Source organism: Schistocerca gregaria, chromosome X, assembly GCF_023897955.1.
Source record: "Schistocerca gregaria isolate iqSchGreg1 chromosome X, iqSchGreg1.2, whole genome shotgun sequence".
Taxonomy (NCBI): domain Eukaryota; kingdom Metazoa; phylum Arthropoda; class Insecta; order Orthoptera; family Acrididae; genus Schistocerca; species Schistocerca gregaria.
In genome coordinates this window covers 654,601,879-654,623,706 of record NC_064931.1, presented here as the reverse complement: position 1 = coordinate 654,623,706, position 21,828 = coordinate 654,601,879, and the positions used below count along the sequence as shown (strand labels likewise).

Genomic DNA, 21,828 nt, shown 5'->3' with positions numbered 1-21,828 from the left:
CGTCCTCGATTCACCGCCAGTTGGCCCAATTGAAGGAAGGTAATGTTGACTTCGGTGCTTGTGTTGACATGCGACTCATTGCTCTGCAGTGCTAGCATCAAGCACATCAGTACGTAGCATCAACAGGTTAGTGTTCATCACGAACGTGGTTTTGCAGTCAGTGCAATGTTTACAAATGCGGAGTTGACAGATGCCCATTTGATGTATGGATTAGCACGGGGCAATAGTCGTGACGCAGTACGTTTGTATCGAGACGGATTTTCAGAACGAAGGTGTCCTGACAGGAAGACGTTCGAAGCAATTGATCGGTGTCTTAGGGACCACGGAACATTCCAGCCCATGACTCGCGACTGGGGAAGACCTAGAACGACGAGGACACCTACAATGGACGAGGCAATTCTTCAAGCAGTTGACGATAACCCTAATGTCAGCGTCAGAGAAGTTGCTGCTGTACAAGGTAACGTTGACCACGTCACTGTATGGAGAGTGCTACGGGAGAACCAGTTGTTTCCGTACCATGTACAGCGTGTGCAGGCACTATCAGCAGCTGATTAGCCTCCACCGGTACACTTCTGCGAATGGTTCATCCAACAGGTGAGGCTTCATGCCAACGTGATCAAATTGTAAATTTTCACATTCAACATGTGTGGGCTGACGAGAATCCGCACGCAATTGTGCAATCACGTCATCAGCACAGATTTTCTGTGAACGTTTGGGCAAGCATTGTTGGTGATGTCTTGATTGGGCCACATGTTCTTCCACCTACGCTCAATGGAGCACGTTATCATGATTTCACACGGGATACTCTGTGCTGCTAGAACATGTACCTTTACAAGTACGACACAACGTGTGGTTCATGCACGATTTCAGTCGAAGTGTTCGTTCGCTTCTCAACAACAGATTCGGTGACCGATGGATTGGTAGAGGTGGACCAATTCCATGGCCTCCACGCTCTCCTGATCTCAACCCTCTTGACTTTCATTTATGGGGGCATTTGAAAGCTCTCGCCTACGCAGCCCCGGTACCAAATGTAGAGACTCTTCGTGCTCGTATTGTGGACGGCTGTGATACAATACGCTATTCTCCAGGGCTGCATCAGGGATTCCATGCGACGGAGGGTGGATGCATGTATCCTCGCTAACGGAGGACATTTTGAACATTTCCTGTAACAAAGTGTTTGAAGTCACTCTGGTATGTTCTGTTGCTGTGTGTTTCCGTTCTATTATTAATGTGATTTGAAGAGAAGTTATAAAATGAGCTCTAACATGGAAACTAAGCGTTTCCGGACATATGTCCACATAACAAATTTTCTTTCTTTGTGTGTGAGGAATGTTTCGTGAAAGTTTGGCCGTACCTTTTTATAACACCCTGTATACGCTGTCTGAATAGGTAGTAACTCTAAATACTAACAACAGTAATGCACTCTGGTGGCCGTTCCACGTGTCGCTTCCGACGATGTCTTCTGCATGCTTGACTTTTTCTTTTCAGGCAGTGTACGTATGTGTTGGCTGCTTCCGATACACGATTAGTACATCGACATGGCACATGTCGATCAGTCTGCTTTTCTACAGCTGAGATACTGTGTCTACCACTATTTCAGACACCTCTGAACCCCCCCCCCACACACACACACACACACTGCTACGGGCCAACTAAGTAGTCTTATAATGGTTTGTCATATGTGTCAAGCATTTCTCTGTTATCCTATTAAGATGTCAAGCTGCGCCACTGTCTCATGAAGTCCAATTTCTTGGTTTAAGTACAGGAGTTGTACGTCCGGACACATGAATATTTCTGGTATTAACAATAAATTCTAGTTCCACAGATTCTTAATATGCAGCTATGTTGTAATCTAAACGCTTATGTTGGTACAGTTATACCAGAAGTATTCCTCATAGAAAACTTCACTATTTTTACTTTTTTCGTGAGACATGGAGAAGTGAGTGAACGGGACTGCGAGGCACACATGGATGTAATCGTGTTTCAGAGACGCGTGCACGCAACGAGCTGTTCGGTTCCAGCCTGCTCCTCGCCAACTCGCCAATGTCGCCCAAGATTGTGAACGGGAGCTTCGCGGCCATCTTCGACAACGGCGACCAGGAGCTGTCTCAGCTGCGGCTCCAGGTGAAGGACAGTCCAGGTGAGGACACACATCTTCCCCATGCTCAACCTTTACGTTCACTTTTGATTGATACACCGAGTGTCGCGCAAGCAGAACGGTCCACCTCCAGTTGGATTCCAGAGTTCAAAATCAGGCTGAAAAGTATACGCGTTGGAGAAGCTAATACGAACATAGTAGCAAGAAATGCTTATTTATAGAACTTGTTTCCCGGCTAACCGGTAGCGTTCTGTCTTTCGTTTGTACTATAAATCATCTAGACGTATCCTGACATGCCAATAAGTACGTATTGTGTTAATCTATCGCCTTGCCAGACATTATATTATCATCTTTCCCCACTTAATTCGGATATCTGCGACAACATTCACAAGTCTACAGAGGTATTTAGAGTGCTTTATTTACGCTCATGAAATCAGAGTTCATTGTGAAACATGGTCCACTAAAATTATAATTTCAAGAAAGGCTAAACTTCCTGGTAGGGTGAAGAGGAATGCAAAGATGATTGTTACCTCTAATAAGAACACTGACTACCGTCTTCCCAGTATTCAAGCCGCATCATTTCAAATAAAATTATCGAGCTTTCGGCAGCTGTCCCCGCCATCGTTTGCAGAAGGAAGAATACTGACTGCTACTTATTTTTAATAATTATTCACTTCCCCTGAAGGCTGAACAAGCTGCTTCGATTTCAGAGCCAATCTAGAGCCAAGGCTTTTTCAGTCAGAAAGCAGGCGGACCCATAGCGGGGCGGAGGGAGTCCCAGTTCAGAGGATTTCCGGTTCCCACATTTGCCTTACAGCCAAAAGAGACCTCCCAAAAATCTTGGTCACCATCAGGGAGAGGAGGGAATGGGGGGAGGGGGGGGGGTACGAAGGGGGATAAGTTTATGTGAATAGGTCCCAGACAATTCCACACATCAACAGAAGTTATGCATCACACCTCTATTTCGAAATTTCGTGGCACAGAAAACAAAAATTGACTTTGAAGCACGCATATATATTCATTGGCAATATGTCCAGACAATCAAATTTACAAAAAAAAAAAAATGTAAGGAGAAAGTAATTTGTCTCTCATGGGTAGTTATTCACGGTAATCCTCGGCAACGGTAGTACCTGGTGGAACGTCCCGTTGTTCGATCCCACACATGTTCGGTTGGGTTCATGTCCAAGCAGCAGACAGGGCACTCCATTCTGATGATCCGACCACGCCGAAGGAATGTATTCATGAGAATAGTATTATGATCGGGTGAGATATCATCCATTAAGATGAAATTTTCAAAACCATGTTGGCGATACGGTCCCGTTATTGGTTGCAGAATCTCGCCCCTGTACCGTAGAGCATGAGATTGCCCTCAACAACCACGAGACACGTACGGTGCCCCATGTAATTCCATCCCAGAACATTGCTCCATCACCACCTTGTTGCACATCTGGGACACAGCGTTGGAGGCGTTCGATATTACCGGGTTGTGTCCAAACATGTTGTCACAGATTATAAGGGAACAAATAGACTGATTTCTGACAGTAAACCACACACGAAGACAATCCTGGTGCGCCCACGCTCCGTGATTTCTTGCCTATCTGCAACGAAGCCCATGCTGTTGTGGTGTATAACGAAGTGCATGCCACGGTTGTCGGGAATGGAGATTCGCATCATGCAATCGTCTCCTAACAGTTTCATACGATACGCGACGTCCTGCAGCCTCTTCGAATGCTAAATTCAGTTCTGGAGCACTCAGCCCACGGTTACTTTGACTCAAAAGCTGTAGATATCGATTATCCTGTGCACCTGTCGAACGTGGACGTCATGTGCGCTATAAGTACTCAACACTACCTGCCAATTGGAACCGATCCCGTGTCCGCACCACATCATTTTGGCTCGGTGCACACGTCGGGTAACTCCCCTGGTTAACTAGTCTTCTTCGTTTAAAGTGATGATACGGCCCGATAATTGGTCGTTATTGTTCTTCATGGCATGATGGATGTTCACTCTAGTTTTACACTGACGTCTCGAATGCGTCCCCTCCAGTGCTTTACTTTCAATTGAAGTGCTGCAATTCATTTAAATGGGGCTTTCTGTCCTTAGGTAGCGCACATGGTAACTCTGTGTGTGTTTACAATCATCGTCAGAGGTGATCTTCCGATCGGTACAGAAATATTTACAATAGCAAAACATTTGTTGATATACTTTAAGGGGAAAAAACGCACCACGAAGGAATTATCCGAATGGAACGGAAATTGGCGGATGTGATGTAAGTGTATTATTACCGTTTCAGAACAACTGGATAATTTATTCAAGAGGAGGAACTTTTACTAGCAGTTATTCGACTTGGAATTTATTGTTGGAGTTGTTAGATGTCCTCTTGAGGGATATGGTGCCAAATTATGTCCAACAGTCAAAATTCAGAGATGGTTGGAGGGCCCTACCCATAATGCTTCCAACTTTCTCAGTTGGGGAGGAATCTGGCGAACTTGCTAGTCAAGATAGGGTTTGGCAAGCACGGAAAAAAGCAGCAGATTCTCGCTGTGTGCGGACGGGCATCATCTTGCTAAAATATTACCCCAGGATGGTTTGCCTTGAAGGGCTACAAAACGGGGCGTAGAATATCGTCGACGTACCACTGTGCTATAAGGGTGCCGAGGATGTAAAACAAAGGAGTCCAACTATGAAATGAAATGCCACCCGAGACTCTTACTCCTTGGTTAGCAAGTTGTATGGCGGGCCAAAGTAAGAGTGGCATCCCGTCACTGGAACGACTCCAGAAACGTCTTCGGCTTGGAATCTCATTGGCCGGAGTAGCATAGTCATCGGAGATGCTTTCCTATTCGATCTGATCCCAGATGTCCAGCGGTGGGATACTGAACTGACTGTTGCCTGCCATACTGCCCAACAACCGCGAGTGATGGTTTGGGCTCCTTTGTTTGTCATCCGCGTCACTCTTACAGCACAGTGGTTCCTTCGACGATATTCTGTGTCCCGTTTTGTTGCTCTTCAGGGCAAGCAACACTGGACTTACATTTCAGCAAGATAATTCCTGTTAGCATACGGCGTGAGTTTCTACTGCCTATCTTGGCCACCAAGGTCGTCGGATCTCTCCTCAATTGAGGGCGTTTGGAGGATTATGGGGAGGGCTCTCCAACCATCTCAGGATTTTGACAAACTAACGTGCCAGTTGGACAGAATTTGCCACCGTATCCCTCTATCAATCAATGTCAAGCCTAATAACTGCTGGTATAAAGGCCAGAGGTGAACCAGTGCGTTATTAACTTGTTCAATTTGTGAAGCTGTTTCTCATCAATAAATCATCCATTTTTTCTGTAATTGTAATCTTTTTTTTTTTTTTTTTTTTTTTTTGGCTTACATGTACATCACCTGTACCGATTTCCGTCATATTCTATAATTCCTTCTTGGTGCGGGTTGGTCCGTCCTTTTTTGCCTTAGAGTCTATATATGTATTTAAGCATATTGTATATATGTATACGTGTATCTATTTTCCACAGAGTGAAGTCAGTGACTTGCTCGACAGGTGCAGTCTACCATTGTCGGTACAATTTGTATAATATGCAATCGACGGCTATTGACAATATGTGACTCGTGTTTTTTTGTTTTTCGTTATTGTTATCTCCGTTTCCCACGAGGGGTAAGCTGGCTGGCAGCGAGTTGGACTGCTCCACGTAAGTTACTGTGTCTGCTTTCACTGTCCAGAAACTGCAAACTCAGGTTGAAATGGGCAAACGAGTGCTTTATCTGACCTGCTCAGAGTTCTCAGGCTAGTCCCGCTCTGACCTGTCCAGTAGTAACGCATACGTGTCACACGCTAACGTTATGACTGCAACCACATAACCTATATTGTTTATCAGGCTGTGGAAAAATGCAAGCAGTTTGGAGCACCAATGGATGCATCATGTGACATCTACTCATGGGTACCGAGGACAATGTAAGCAGCAACTGTCACATCAGCTAGGCTTAAAGCCCCAAGTAGTGATCGTCTTTCAGATAACAGTACATGCCGTGTGTCAACAACACAAGTCCAACCATATGGGGCGTAGAATGTCCAATCGTTTTGGAGAAGAACGGCTGTTACAACTGCTTCTATAGCCTGTCACGCTGTCCACGGACAGTATGGTTGGTCGGCAACTCGTTCGTCACCGCCCTGCAGCAACGTCTAATGAAGCTATTTGGACTCGGATAAAGACCACGTGGATTCCATGCCATGATGTTTAGATGCACTGATGGCAGTACATGGAGATATTGCACTTTACTGATTTCTGACTGTCACACTTCCCTATCACTTCCGTAATCCGAGGTTAGCGAACGTGTGGAATTGGTGCTGCCATTGTCCCTTATAGGGTATTGTATTCTCCTGGATGATAATGGATCCAATCGCACTGCTACAAACACCGAAAGTTATTGGATCAGTACGAGAATGAGGCAACACATCATACCTGGCCTTCTCATCAGTGGATTAAAATATTATCGTTGCTTGTATTGGGAAAATATTTAAATGCTCGTTATCCTTCACCAACATTACTCAAATAATTGTAACAGTACCTTTGTGAGGAATGATATCAAACTGCTATGAATACCATCCTGAATTTATTAATATGGATTTCCAGCATGATTCACTCTTATCGATTCCAAAGGGCCCCTCCTCACGATTTTAGTGGTACTTCACATTATTTTCCAAATCTTTTCGTTTCATTCAGTACGTTTCACAGTGGGAAAATTTGTTTATTCATGATTTTATGAGTTGTTTCATTTATGATCCTTTTCAGAGTTAGATGCAAACATCGTATTCACCAGAATTGAGTCATCTTGATTATGACTTTTACATACTTCTAAACCTGTTCTGTGCTAGTCACCTTACGGTGTGCTGTTCAAGTTTACCACTGTTATCCCCGCCCAGTTTTCCTACTAGACTCACGAGCTCGAATTTCTTTAATTTCCTCGCCATGGGCGTTTCGCGAGAGGTGTGTTATGACTCTTCTTGGAATACATTTTCTCGGAATTTTATGTGCATCCTCTCCGTGATGCACAATGTCTATCTCGTTCCATCTACCAATAGAGTTCAATGAGCACCTTCATCACACTTTCCTACTTGCTGAATGAACCCATGACTAAACGTACTACTCTTCTTTGGATATTTTCTACTTTCTTTATTAGTTCTATATGGTGAGGTTAGCAGACGTGTGACTCTCAATTCAACGATTGTTTTGTAAACAACTTCTGCAGTGAATGAGTCACACTTTCTTAGGGCTCTTACAATGAATCTCAGCCTGGAATCTGCTTTTCCTGCAAACCACACTTCCCGAACCACATCACTGACCGTGTGACATTTGTTTTCGCAGCTTAGCTTTTGAAATACAGATTTTCATGTTCTGCCAAGGAAAAATATCCCGGATAGATATCACAAGGATGTATATAAGCAGTCATCCACTAAACAACACTGGATCACACAAGGGCACCTTGCCTACACAACAGTTTTTCTGGTATCCATTGTAGTTAGTAGCGCATCTGCCAAATGGATCTATAAACAGGAAGTAGACAGTAGCTTGTTACTCACGAATAAGTCCATGATTCCGTTTGTTTACTGTCTCAAACCCCTCCATAACTTAGCTGTTTCAGTTTCCAATTGACACGTGGAGTATCCACATACGATTCCCGATAAGGCCACGGATTTTTCTTGGTGGGAGGAAAGGGCCATGGTGCACTCAGCGCTGTAAGGATAACTGAAGAGCTGCTTGAAGGACAAGTAATATCTGCGGTGAGTGAGAACCGAGATAGAGAGGTAATCTGTCCACCTTCCCCTCCAAAGGCAACGGCCTTGCCGCAGTGGATACACCGGTTCCCGTGGGATCACCGAAGTTAAGCGCTGTCGGGCGTGGTCGGCACTTGGATGGGTGACCATCCAGGCCGCCATGCGCTGTTGCCGTTTTTCGGGGTGCACTCAGCCCCGTAATGCTACTTGAGGAGCTACTCGACCGAATAGTAGCGGCTTCGGTCAAGAATACCATCATAACGACCGGGAGAGCGGTGTGCTGACCCCACGCTCCTTCTATCTCCATCCTCCCCTGAGGATGACACGGCGGTCGGATGGTCCCGGTAGGCCACTCGAGGCCTGAAGACGGAGTGCATTCCTCTCCAAGCCGAAATTTAGTGACGGTGTAGGAAGGATCAGGCACAGCAGTTAGTCGACAGACATTGTCCAGGAGGCCTGACCTCCCGTCACCACTGTACCAGTTTCGAAACAATCCATGCACAATATACTTTTCAATTTACGATGAGTTACAAATACTTGCATCCTTTTTTCACTAGCTCTGAATAGAAGCTACATCACAAACAAGTAATGTGTGTCAAACCCTTTTTCTTCGGCCGGAGTGGCCGAGCGGTTCTAGGCGCTTCAGTCTGGACCGCTGCGGTCGCAGGTTCTCATCCTGCCTTGGGTATGGATGTGTGTGATGTCCTTAGGTTAGTTAGGTTTAAGTAGTTCTAAGTCTAGGGGACTGATGACCTCAGATGTTAAGTCCCATAGTGCTCCGAGCCATTTGAACCAAACCCAAACCTTTTACTTGGATTGCCATACGGTATGGCGAGATTCGTCACTTTAAATCACTCGTTTCCACTGATCCACTGTCGATGGGCGTCGCGCTTTGCACCACCTCAAACGTCGCTTGGCATTGACTACAGAAACTTGTGTCCCTTGGCATTGACTACAGAAACGTGTGACTTACAGGGATCTGCTCGACTACTGTACTCCACCCTTTTTAACGCCCTACACACAGTCATTATGCAAGCTGGACTGCTGGTTGCAGTTTGGAACTCACGACTGATTCCTTCCACTGACTTCATGCTATTTCTTACAACCACGCTGCACAGTGGTCAACGGACCCAGTCCGTCAGTATATGAGGTCTACCTGTTCTTGGTTTAGCTATGGTTGCTCCTTCACGTTTCCACTTCACAATTACATCATCTACAGCTGACTTTGTCAGCTTTAGAAAGGTTAAAATGTCCTTGACGGATTCGTTACCCAGGTGACACCCAATGAGTAGTCCATGTTCAAAGTCGCAGAGCTATCCTGACCAAACCATTCTGCTGGTTTCCATGGTAGAGCTGTAGCACAAGGGTCAACTGAACTCTTGCCCCGATTACAGCGGAACAAACATGGCTCCGTTGGACCGTTACAACAACTGAACAATATTATGTGGAGTCGAGAATCGTGTTACACGTTGCGGGAGCCCAGAGTGTGGCAGTTATTGCCGTGTGATGGCTTTGGTTCCTCATTGTTTTAGTCTGGATCTTCATTACGCTCACTTTGAACTGATTGCTCCAGACACGCACATAAAATTACTGTTGACATAAAATACTTCTGTTGTAAAAAAAAAAAAAATGGCTCTGAGCACTATGAGACTCAACATCTGATGTCATCAGTAACCTAGAACTTAGAACTACTTAAACCTACCTAACCTAAGGACATCACACACATCCATGCCCGAGGCAGGATTCGGACCTGCGACCATAGCAGTCGCGCGGCTCCGGATTGAAGCGCCTCGAACCGCTCGGCCACCGCGGCCGGCTTGTAGTAAAAAGTTTATCATTTGTGATGAACACCATTGTTGTTCTGCATGCAAAACTCTTTCGTCTGTGCACACCTGTGCCATGGAATAAGTTTGTCACACAGCTCACCTCCTTAAAGTGCTGAACCCGAACTAGGGCAGAAAGACTGACACAAAGTCCTCATTTTTGCCTAAGACAGATATTCAGTACATCGAGACAGCTGCTCAGGTTGTGTGCTCCTGTGTCTGAGCTACAATTAAATTGATAAAATCAACTTATGTTCATTAAAAATAAAAATTTACATTTGACAAGGACCAGCTTAGGGTTGGTACTGCGCCAGATTAATTTTTGAAACAGAAATGAATAAGCTATCTCAGTCTGGTTTGCAAGGAGAGTACGTAGTTGGTGGTACATTTCTAACGGTAGAGACTTCTCGCGAGGCAAGACGGAATCGGACGCTGGAACTGGCCTGTGTGCACGGCGACGGCCTGCTTGAGTCCGTGAGAGTCGATGCAGGAAGTTTGGCGGCGCGGCTGGCTCGCCTGTTTACTCCGGGCAGCGGCGTGCTGACAGGTCCGTAGTCTTCCTTCTAGCTCTGTCATTTGCGGATAGCTGTAAACTCGCTTACCCTCTTGTCTTTTGTTTATTCTCATTTAATTCCCGTTGACCCATTTGGGCGCGGTGGGGGCTGTCAGCGGATACAAGTCGCCACTCTTCAGCCATATGGGACTAAAAGTTTAAAAAATATTATAAAACTGGACACGGTAGTCGATAAAATAAAAAGACAGATTGTCACTTGCGTCATTTAAAATATGAAAGGGGGATTTGTTGATTAATTAAAATATTGACACAGATGAGACGACAAATGCATGTTTCACAAAATATAAGAGAGACGGACAGCTGGGTAAGTTAAAAACAGTAAAAAGCCGGTGTGTTGGCCGATTAAGGAACAGACATAGACAAGTGATGTGATGAGTGGGCATATACTGCCAGGGAGAGGGGTATGGTGTGAATGTAGCAGTTCAAGTAGTGTGTAAGAGGGCTTTTGAGTGGACGGATATTTGGAGGAGGGATTCGGTTGAGTGAAGAAGGATGCTGTTCCGAACCGAGATTTAGGATGTGCGTGGAGGTGGAGAAAGGGAGCCCTGACTGAGAGAAGTGGGGTGGTTTCTTTTAGGCCCGGTAGGATGGGTGTATATCAGGGCACATTTCACGGTTAGGTGAGGGAAGGCAATTAAAGCTTCATTGGGAGAGGATACAGAAAGTGTGGAGGTATAGCATTGGGGAAATGCAGTGGTAGAAGTGTGGCAGGGTACCAGGGTCATTGAGCAGGGTAAAAACTAGGCAGTGGGTAGTGTCGAATTTACAGATAGCGTAGAAATTCGGAGGTGTTCAAGATGGAAGGGTAGGATAGAGAATTTTATAAGTTGGTAGAGGATATAGTTGCGGAAGGGCAAATGAATCCGAAAGGCTACGTGGAGTGCATGGCGTTTGAGCATCTGTAGAGTATAATAAAAAGATGGTGAGTGGAAGTCTATGCCACATTTGCATAGCATAGTATGGGTTAGATCAGGGGTTTATAGGTGTGGAGGATTTTAGAAGGGCACAATCCCTACATTCAGCCAGTGAGTAGTTTCAGTAATTTTAATCTATTGTGGGCTTTCTCTTGAATAGTTAGTAGATGGAGTTTCCATATTAGTCTGTGACCATGTGTTAATCAGGGTATTTTAGTGTGTTAGTTAACTGGATAGGACGGTTGTGAATGATAAGGTAGAATTCGAGGGTACGGGTGGGTGGTTCAGCCTATAATTAATGCCTGGATTTTAGTGGGGTTGATTTTGAAGAGCCACTAGTTGCACGAGGAGGTGAACGGACTGAGATGGAGCTGCGGGGAGCGTTGCGATTTCTGAAGGGTGGGTTAGAGGGCGAGGGATGCAGTGTAAGCGGAAAACTGGAGGAGATGACCAGGAGGAGGAGGCTATGGCATATTTCGTAGTGTAGATGACATACAGGAGAGTTGAGAGTACAGAATCTTGGGGCACACCACACGGGATGGAAGATATGGGAGACGGTGTTGTTGATGGTGATATACGATGGGTGGCTTGAGAGAAAAGATGCGAAGAGGCGGACTTATTTTATGTCATGTGCGGAGGTATGGAGCTTGAAGAGGGACCTGGAATGCTAGACATGGTCATATACTTTTCGAGATCATGAAAGACAATAATGATCTATTTGTGGATATTGATTTTGTGGGAGAGGAGAGGAGTAAGGTACAGGAGTTTGTCGTCGCAGGAGAAATTGTGACAGAAGCCACATTGATGGACAGGAATGGGTAGGTGCTGTTATAGGTGTTTATGGAAACGTCGGGATAAGATGGACTCAAAAACCTTACTAAACACAAAGGTAAGGCTGATGAGACTGTAGGAGGAGGCGTCAGTGGCAGATTTTTTAGGTTTAAGGAAGAGGAGGTTTGGAGAGGTTTACCATAGCTGAAGATAGAAACACATGTGAAGGATTATATTAGAAAGGATGACTATGATTTCTAGGAAGATAAGCGGGCATTCTTTCAGGTATTTGTATGTTAGTAGTCGTGACTGGGAACAGTGTTGCTTTTGTTATGAGTACCTGCTTAATGTCTTGTGTTGTTATTGGAGTATTGAGTTCTGTCTGTAGTATGTTGTCGAGGAACTAGAAGCTAGGAGCGAGGGCCGAGAAGAAGGTATTCGTATGCTCATGGACTGTCGGGAATAAGGAGTAGTCGAAGTGAGGGTCATCTGGGATGGTGAATGCGTCAGAGAGGGAGGATGAAAAGTGGTTGGCTTTGCTTGGTTTGTTGGTGGAGGAGGTGATTATCACGCTGGAGGAGATAAGAGGGAGCAGGGTTGTTGCGAATAAGGTGGTGAAATGTTTTCCAGTACCTGGAAGGGTTTATGGGAAGTGTGGCGTTGAGATTTGTGCACACGGAGTTTCTTGGCAGTCACCAGATTTTAGTTGTCTCGTCGCTGTTGTCGGTGGTGTGTAATGCTGCCACAGTCATGGGTCTGCAGGGAGGATCAGAAAGCCGATGGGATTCACAGAGGTGTAGGAGAGCACGAGGAGGGAATGTGGGATAGTATGGGTAGATGGTCTTCGTTAGAACGTGGTGAGCAACGACATTTGACAAGGTCTGTTGTAGGAAGGTGGCGGCATGTTGGATGTCACTGGGGTGTCTGAAAGATAATGGGTGGCTTCCGAGTTGGGTAGGAATGGATTCCTGTAGGCTTACCAGCTGGTACGGAAGTAGTCTTGGATGTGTTTGGGAGAGGCAGGAAGAGTGTGTGCGCGGTAGGCTGCATGTTGTAGGAGATGGTGCGTAGAACAGGGAGACAGACACTTATAACTTGGTCGAGGACTGCTGCAGCAATGTACCCAAAGATGTTAGGAGAGGTGAGGATAACATCAGGAGTGGAACTGTTTTCAGGACAGATGTGCAGTGGGACTGGGACTATATCACCATAGAGGGAGTCAGTAAACTGATGCCACCTCTGGAGATCACCATGGGAGCGGCTATGATGTGGTTACAAAAGTCGAGAAGATACGGTCTATGCGGAACTTGCCCTTGCAGCCTGCTCCCTTTTGTAGACCGTAATTATATCGCATTGCGGCCAAGTGGCTTAGCTGTTGGCCTGCTGCTGCCTTTACCGCCATCTGTGGTGAACCGGTAAAACTGCTTCTGTCGACAATCTCCGCTTGCAAAGATTTTACGATTAGTAAATGTACCTTTAGTAGAGGAATGCAGCCAGAAATTGTAATTGTTTGCTCTGCGAAGCAGCTGTGCGGCGGCGCATCCGAGGCATGATGGTGTCGGGCAAGCAGCTGTCGCTGGACTCCAGCCTCGACATGGCGCACTCGCTGGCGGGCCGCAGCGGCATGCGGCCGCACTCAGAACCCTCGGCCGGCGACCACCTGCCAGAGGAGGACGACTCAGGTCAGGCTGCCACCACAAACCCTCTCCTCCCACATGTCCCACTTAGAGGGCATTTTTAAATTCTTCTCTTTCCCTCTAAGGAAACTGTGTCAGCGATTTTTACTTATAGACCGTCTGACAGCAACTGAATAAAACACAATTTTAGTGCCATACGCGTTTCGCCATTACATTCTGTAAGGCATAATCAGTGGCCTAGAATGTGTACATATGTTTGCTATTTAATTTACATTTTTGTTACTGTACCTATAGGTTATAAATAGTTCTGGTGGTTGGTATTTCCTATTAAGTAGTAATGTTTTGAACTGTACTTACAGGTTGCGTGGATAGTTTCTTACATATTACGCTCCTGTTGCATTTTTGGTGTTGTTCTTCTTCTTATGAGTGCCAATTTTCGGCTTTTTCCCTCATTCCACAGCACTATGAACTGAACGATTGTTTCAATGCAATGTTTTGGTTTCTGTTGCTGACTGTCAAATGTTTTTGCCAAAGATCGAATGTTATTGCCAAACTTCCGAGTGTAATTATTGAAGTATCTGTGATCTGATCGTGTATGTATTTGTGTGTGCGTTTGTGTATGTGCGCGCGCGCACGCATGTGTGTGTGTGTGTGTGTGTGTGTGTGTGTGTGTGTGTGTGTGTGTGTGTGTGAAGTTCAGCATTCGGGGATCCGCCAGCTGCAGGCATGTGTTCGAGACTGGGCTGTGCCTGCCTTATGCACTAAGTCCTTTTTGGGACTTGGTGTCTCAGCCCTGCTGATTTGTGGTCTGCTCCTGCCAACTCCGACTCTGTGTCCCTAGCGGGACTCAGCTACATAAAAGCCAGCCGCCAGTCGACTCCTGCCCGAGTGCAGCGGTTCATACGCTGTGTACAGTACCTTCGTTTACCATTATAGTGACGAGAGCTGGACGAGGGACCAGCGGGCTCACACAACGCTGATACAAATAGCGCAAATGGTGCCACTAATGTCGCGTTGGGAGCTGAGGGTGAGGGGCCGGCTCCCAAGTGGGGTGGCATCGCAGCACGACACGAGGCGCCACTGGCCTCAAACCCGTGCTCTACAGAGGCTGCCGGCCTGAGCAGCACGAGGTGCCAGCGCAGCAGCCGCCGGAAGCCGTTGCCCGTTCGTAGGCCCAGTCAGAATCAGCAAGGAGGAGCATGCCTGCCGTGTACCAAGATCAATAAACCTCTTTGTAATTGTTAACAGTGTTCGCCCTGGGCACAACGACCTGTCACCACCACTCACTCATGTATCAGCGTTTTCACCACGCTAAAGCTATTAGTCGTGTCAAACAAAAATACAAAGTGTCTTAAGAGACAAGACGAATTTTAGACTGTACTTCACACCTACGTGACTGATTAGCTTTCGACAACTCCTTGCAGTGATTTGTTCCAAACAATTTTTTTTATTTGCTGTTCTCTCATTTTTTTGCTCCAGGAGTAATAACTTCTATTTTTTCACTTATTATTCATTTATTCGTTCACACGTAGTGTTCTGCAGATCCAGTCACGGAGGAGTCTTCAGGGACGTGGAAAAGTCGTCAGATTATACATTAATAGGAGGGGTCAGCGACTGCTCGCAATTTCTGTGAAATTATTAGTAACCAGTTAAGACAAGTGTGCAACCATTCACATTGACATATCACAGGAATTACTGCAGATTACTTGCAGCTTAAAAAATTAGCTCTGGTTTAGTAGTAGTATTGCTGGCTTCCGCCGAGTACGATTGATCCCTGCCTTAAAATCCAGACTTTTTGATATGCCTCCAGTGCCAATTTGTCTACCATCCTCGTACAGTTTCATATGCTGTTACAACTACTCTGCGATGATCCACCCTTCCTGGGCAGCTATCATTTGGCTTAGTGAAAGGTCCAAGTTGGGTTCCCAGGTTTCGTTAATGGCGGTAAGGTTTTATTTGCAAAACATCTCTAAAAGTTCATCTGACCAGTACAGCCGTGGCTGTAGAATAACTCTCGTCATACACTCATGTGACAAGAGTCATGGAACAAACCTCTAACATCGTGTCAGACCTCCATTTGCCCAGACTAGTGAAGCAACTCAATGTACACTACTGGTCATTAAAATTGCTACACCAATAAGAAATGCAGATGATAAATGGGTGCCGGCCGCGGTGGTCTAGCGGTTCTAGGCGCGCAGTCCGGAACCGCGGGACTGCTGCGGTCGCAGGTTCGAATCCTGAGTCGGGCATGGATGTGTGTGATGTCCTTAGGTTAGTTAGGTTTAAGTAGTTCTAAGTTCTAGGGGACTGATGACCACAGTAGTTAAGTGTCATAGTGCTCAGAGCCATTTGAACCATTTGATAAATGGGTATTCATTGAACAAATATATTATACTAGAACTGACATGTGATTACATTTTCACGAAATCTGTGTGCATAGATCCTGAGAAATCAGTGGCCAGAACAACCACCTCTGGCCGTAATAATGGGCTTCATACGCCTGGGCATCGAGTCAAACAGAGCGTGGATTGCGTGTACAGGTACAGCTGCTCGTGCAGCTTCAACACGATACCACACCTCATCAAGAGTAGTGACTGGCGTATAGAGACGAGCTAGTTGCTCGGCCACCATTGACCAGACGTTTTCAGTTGGTGAGAGATATGGAGTATGTGCTGGCTAGGGCAGCAGTCAAACATTTTCTGTATCCAGAAAGGCCCGTACAGGACCTGCAACATGCGGTCGTCCATTATCCTGCTGAAATGCAGGGTTTCACAGGGATCGAATGAAGGGTAGAGCCACGGGTCGTAACACATCTGAAATGTAACGTCCACTCTTCAAAGTGCTGTCAATCCGACCGAGACGTGTAACCAATGGCACCCCATACTACACGCCGGGTGATACACCAGTATGGCGATGACGGATACACGCTTCCAATGTGCGTTCACCGCGATGTCGCCAAACACGAATGCAACCATCATGATGCTGTAAACAGAACCTGGATTCATCCGAAAAAATGGCGTTTTGCCATTAGTGCACCCAGGTTCGTCGTTGAATACATCGTCGCATGCGCTCCTGGCTGTGATGCAGCGTCAAGGGTAACCGCAGGCATGGTCTCCGAGCTGATAGTCCATGCTGCTGCAAACGTCGCCGAACTGTTCTTGCAGATGGTTGTTGTCTTGCAAACGTTCCCATCTGTTGACTCAGGGATCGAGACGTGGCTGCACGATCTGTTACAGCCATGACGATAAGATACCTGTCATCTCGACTACTAGTGATACGAGGCCGTTGGGATGCAGCAGGGCGTTCCGTATTACCCTCATGAACCCTCCGATTCCAGTTTCTGCTAACAGTCATTGGATCTCGACCAACGAGAGCACCAATGTCGTGATACGATAAACCGCAAACGCGATGAGCTACAATCCGACATTTATCAAAGTCGGAAACGTGATGGTACGCATTTCTCCTCTTTACAGGAGGCATCACAACAACGTTTCACCAGGCAACGCCGGTCAACTGCTGTTTGTGTATGAGAAATCGGTTGGAAACTTTCCTCATGTCAACACGTTGTAGGTGTTGTCGCCACCGGTTCCAACCTTGTGTGAATGCTGTGAGAAACTAATCATTTGCAATTCACAGCATCTACTTCCTGTCGATTAAATTTCGCGTCTGTAGCACGTCATCTTCGTGGGGTAACAATTTTAATGGCCAGTAATGTATATTGAAGCTGCTATTTGCAGGGCAACCGTGTGTTTGCACTTAGTAAACAATGTCAAATATATGATAAAACGTTGACTTACAATGATTTAACAGATACAAATAAAAAATAACTCTGTATCCCTCCTACAAACAAGTGAGTAAATGACGTGGTTACTTCCACCGAGGGCCGAACCGCACAACCCTGGGTTCGGTGTGGGGCGGTGGAGGGGTGAAGTGGACTGCGGTAGTCGTGGTGGGGTTGCGGATCAGGTCGGCTGCAGCGGGGGCGGAGCCTCTCTGTCGTTTCTAGGCCCCCGGTTAACATACAATACAAGTAATGACTGGTACCTGATGTGAAATATCGTTTGTTACGTACGTACTACAGCGCAAGAAAACAACAGATTGCTGGAATCTGATTTTGATTGAAACTGAATTAGCAGCTGTAGTAGTTCACAGTACAAGTGACAGAACGTTCTTTCAATCATTTCACTACCAGGATAAACGATTTTTCAGAATTTTTTCATGAAAGTGACGTTTTTGAAAGACGCTAACGATGTATGAAAATTATTGGTTGAAATTCTGTGCATTTAAACATTCCTAATAACATATAAAAATACTTTATATCCCTAATATCAGGTGAAGCCTTTCTTCCTCCTCTCCCCCCCCCTCCCACCGTCCCGTCTCTCTCTCTCTCTCTCTCTCTCTCTCTCTCTCTCTCTCTCTCTCCCCTCTCATCACTACTTGTTTTCTTCTATGAATGTTTAGGTCATTGTACGTATTACCTGGATTTTATCTTACTGTCACACTCATTACTGCACATATATTCAGTTATAATGTGTTTTATTACTAATGCCAAGAGAGTGTCAAATTGAAATTAAGCTCTCATTTGAGTTCTCAAGTTCATAAATGTTGGCTTGTATATATGTTCTCATAACTTTACAACCCATTAAATCAATGGAGTTCTGTGGACAGATACAGGGGCTGAACGAAAAATTATGGAAACACCACAATCACAACACGTTACCATGCCTAATACGGCGTAGGCATTCGAAACAGCTTCCAGTCGTCTCAGAATGGATAAATATATGTCCTGCGTGGTTTTCTAGGAAATCTAATAACACTCTTCCAGCAAAATAGTGGCAAGTTTATGTAACGATGTTGAAGGTGAATAGCGATTTTGCACACTTCTCTTCAGATGAAACTATAAGGCTGAGTAACATTGAGATCTGGTGATTGTGGTGGCCAGAAGAGACGCGGAAATCCCTCCTCATGCTCAGAAGAACAGTCCTGGATTATGCGAGCTGTGCGAGCAGGGGCCCTGTCATGTAGGAACATAACATCACCACAGGGGAACAAACGTTGTACTATAGGACGGACCTGATCAGCCAAAATGGTCGCATAATCCTTGGCACCAAGGTAACCTTGCAGAATACGTTGGAGTCCATGGAATACCACGATATGGCTGCCCAAATCATCACCCAGCCGCCGCTATGTTTCATTCTTGAGACGTAAACTTGGTCAGAAGCTGGAAACAATGTGAAACAAAACTCATCCTACTAAATGATTTTCTCCCATTGCACCGTAGTCCCGGTTTAGCGACTTCAGCACCACGTTTCCATGTTACGGGCATTTGCATCGCTGAATGGGTTTGGCATTCCAGCTCGCTCTGCAGTTCCCGTTTATGGAGCTCGCTTCGAGTTATTTTCGTGCTGAATGGGTTCTTCAGTGTGACATTCAGTTCTACAGAGCCTTTTGCAACTGCTGTTCTTTGCAATGACCATCTATCACGACCACTCTTTACACACTTTCCTCCGCATTGTTACTTACCGGATGATCTGTTTTCAGCTTTCGCTTCACATCGTATAAATCTTGGATACAGTGCCTCTTGAAACACCAAACACTTCGTCTGTCTTGCTTACAAAAGCTCCCACCATGCGATTACCTACAATTTCTCCATATTCGAATTCACTTAGTTCCGACATAATGCACTCACGAGCATACAGAACACTCTTCTGACCAAGGCTGGAGCTTGCAACGTATTGACGAATTTTCACAGCCACCGTTCGTGGTCAAATACAACAGTGTAACGTGCAGGCTCGGCTAGCATCTGCATTTATCTTCAAGCATGCATTTGTCGTGGGTTTTCCATATTTAGTCCAACCCCTGTATATTGGCACAATGAGACACTTGTCTGCAAATATTCAAACATTAACAACATCATCTGCGTCGGTAGTTAGAGCACAATTCTTTCTCTATCTCGCAGACAAGGAAGAAGTGTTACCATTACCCTCAAAGTACACTACTGGCCATTAAAATTGCTACACCAAGAAGAAATGCAGATGATAAACGAGTATTCATTGGACAAATATATTATACTAGAACTGACATGTGATTACATTTTCACGAAATCTGTGTGCATAGATCCTGAGAAATCAGTGGCCAGAACAACCACCTTTGGCAGTAATAACGGCCTTGATACGCCTGGGCATTGAGTCAAACAGAGCTTGGATGGGGTGTACAGGTACAGCTGCCCATGAGACTTTAACACAATACCACAGTTCATCAAGAGTAGTGACTGGCGTATAGTGACGAGCCAATTGCTCCGCCACCATTGACCAGACGTTTTCAATTGGTGAGAGATCTGTAGAATGTGCTGCCCAGGGCAACAGTCAAACATTTTCTGTATCCAGAAAGGCCCGTACAGGACCTGCAACGTGCGGTCGTGCATTATCCTACTGAAATGTAGGGTTTCGCAGGGATCGAATGAAGGGTAGAGCCACGGGTCGTAACACATCTGAAATGTAACGTCCACTCTTCAAAGTGCCGTCAACGCGAACAAGAGGTGACCGAGACGTGTAACCAATGGCACCCCATACCACACGCCGGGTGATACGCCAGTATGGCGATGACGAATACACGCTTCCAATGTGCGTTCACCACGATGTCACCAAACACGGATGCGACCATCATGATGCTGTAAACAGAACCTGGATTCATCTGAAAAAATGACGTTTTGCCATTCGTGCACACAGGTTCGTCGTTGAATACACCGTCGCAGGCGCTCCTGTCTGTGATGCAGCAACAAGGTTAACCGTAGCCATGGTCTCCGAGCTGATAGTCCATGCTGGTGCAAACGTCTTCGAACTGTTCGTGCAGATGGTTGTTGTCTTGCAAACGTTCCCATGTATTGACTCAGGGATCGAGACGTGGTTGCACGATCCGTTACAGCCATACGGATAAGATGCCTGTCATCTCGACTGCTAGTGATGCGAGACCGTTGGGATGCAGCAGGGCGTTCCGTATTACCCTCATGAACCCACCGATTCCATATTCTGCCAACAGTCATTGGATCTCGACCAACGCGAGCAGCAATGTCGCGATACGATAAACCGCAATCACGATAGGCTACAATCCGACATTTATCAAAGTCGGAAACGTAATGGTACGCATTTCTCCTCCTTACAGGAGGCATCACAACAACTTTTGACCAGGCAACACCGGTCAACTGCTGTTTGTGTATGAGAAATCGGTTGGAAACTTTTCTTATGTCAGCACGTTGTAGGTGTCGCCGCCGGCGCAAAACTTGTGGGAATGCTTTGAAAAGCTAAACATTTGCATATCACAGCATCTTCTTCCTATCGGTTAAATTTCGCGTCTGTAGCATGTCATCTTCGTGGTGTAACAATTTTAATGGCCAGTAGGGTAGCATGGACTCTCAACGTGTTGTTGGAAGTATTCTGCGGGAATATTGAGCCACGCAGCCTCTATAGCCGTCCATAACCGGACGGTGTTGGTAGTGCAGGATTTTATGCAGGAACTGACCTCTCGATTATGTCACATGGTTCAATGGTGTTCATGTCGTGGGATCTGGGTGGCTGTATCATTCACTCAAAATGTCCAGAATTTGCTTCAAACCAATCACGAACAAATATGACCCTATGGCATGGCACATTGTCATCCAGAAAATGAATGGCTGCAAATGATCTCCAAGTAGCCGAACATAACCATTTCGAGTCCATGATCAGTTAATTTGGACCAGGGGACCCAGCGTATTCCACGAAAGCGCAGCTCACACTATTATGGAATCACCACCAACTTGCACAATGCCTTGTTGACAACTTGGATCCACGGCTTCGTGGAATCTGTGAAACACTCGAACCCTACCATCATCTCTGAATAAGTGGAATAGGGACTCATCTGACCAGGCAACGGTCCCAGTCTTCTAGGGCCAGACCGTTATGGTCACGAGCCCAGGAGAGATGCTGCAGGCGATGTCGCGCTGTTAGCAAAGGTACTTGAGTCGGTCGTTTGCTGCCGCAGCCCATTAACGCCATATTTCGCCCCACTGCCCTAATCGGATACATTCGTCGTAAGTCCCACATTGATTTTTTGCGGCTATTTCACGCAGCGTTGCTTGTCTGTTAGCATGGACAACTCTACACATACGCCATTGCTATAGGTAGTTACGTGAAGGCCGTCAGCCATTGCGTTGTCCATAGCGAGAGGTCATGCCTAAAATTTGGTACTCTGGGCACGCTC

The 21,828-nt window shown here is 45.9% G+C and overlaps 1 protein-coding gene and 1 pseudogene across 2 annotated transcripts in view; both read left to right on the top strand.

Annotated features, from left to right (window-relative positions):
- The window catches only part of LOC126297689 (histidine decarboxylase), a 393,180-nt gene that overhangs the window by 352,264 nt on the left and 19,088 nt on the right, over nucleotides 1-21,828 (top strand). For both annotated transcript variants that reach the window (XM_049988805.1, XM_049988804.1), the window contains exons 14-15: nucleotides 1,988-2,140; nucleotides 13,483-13,638. In XM_049988805.1, coding sequence (XP_049844762.1) covers nucleotides 1,988-2,140; nucleotides 13,483-13,638 — 309 coding nt within the window. The remainder of the gene's footprint in view (nucleotides 1-1,987; nucleotides 2,141-13,482; nucleotides 13,639-21,828) is intronic.
- Nucleotides 7,931-8,048, top strand: LOC126299723 (5S ribosomal RNA; annotated as a pseudogene).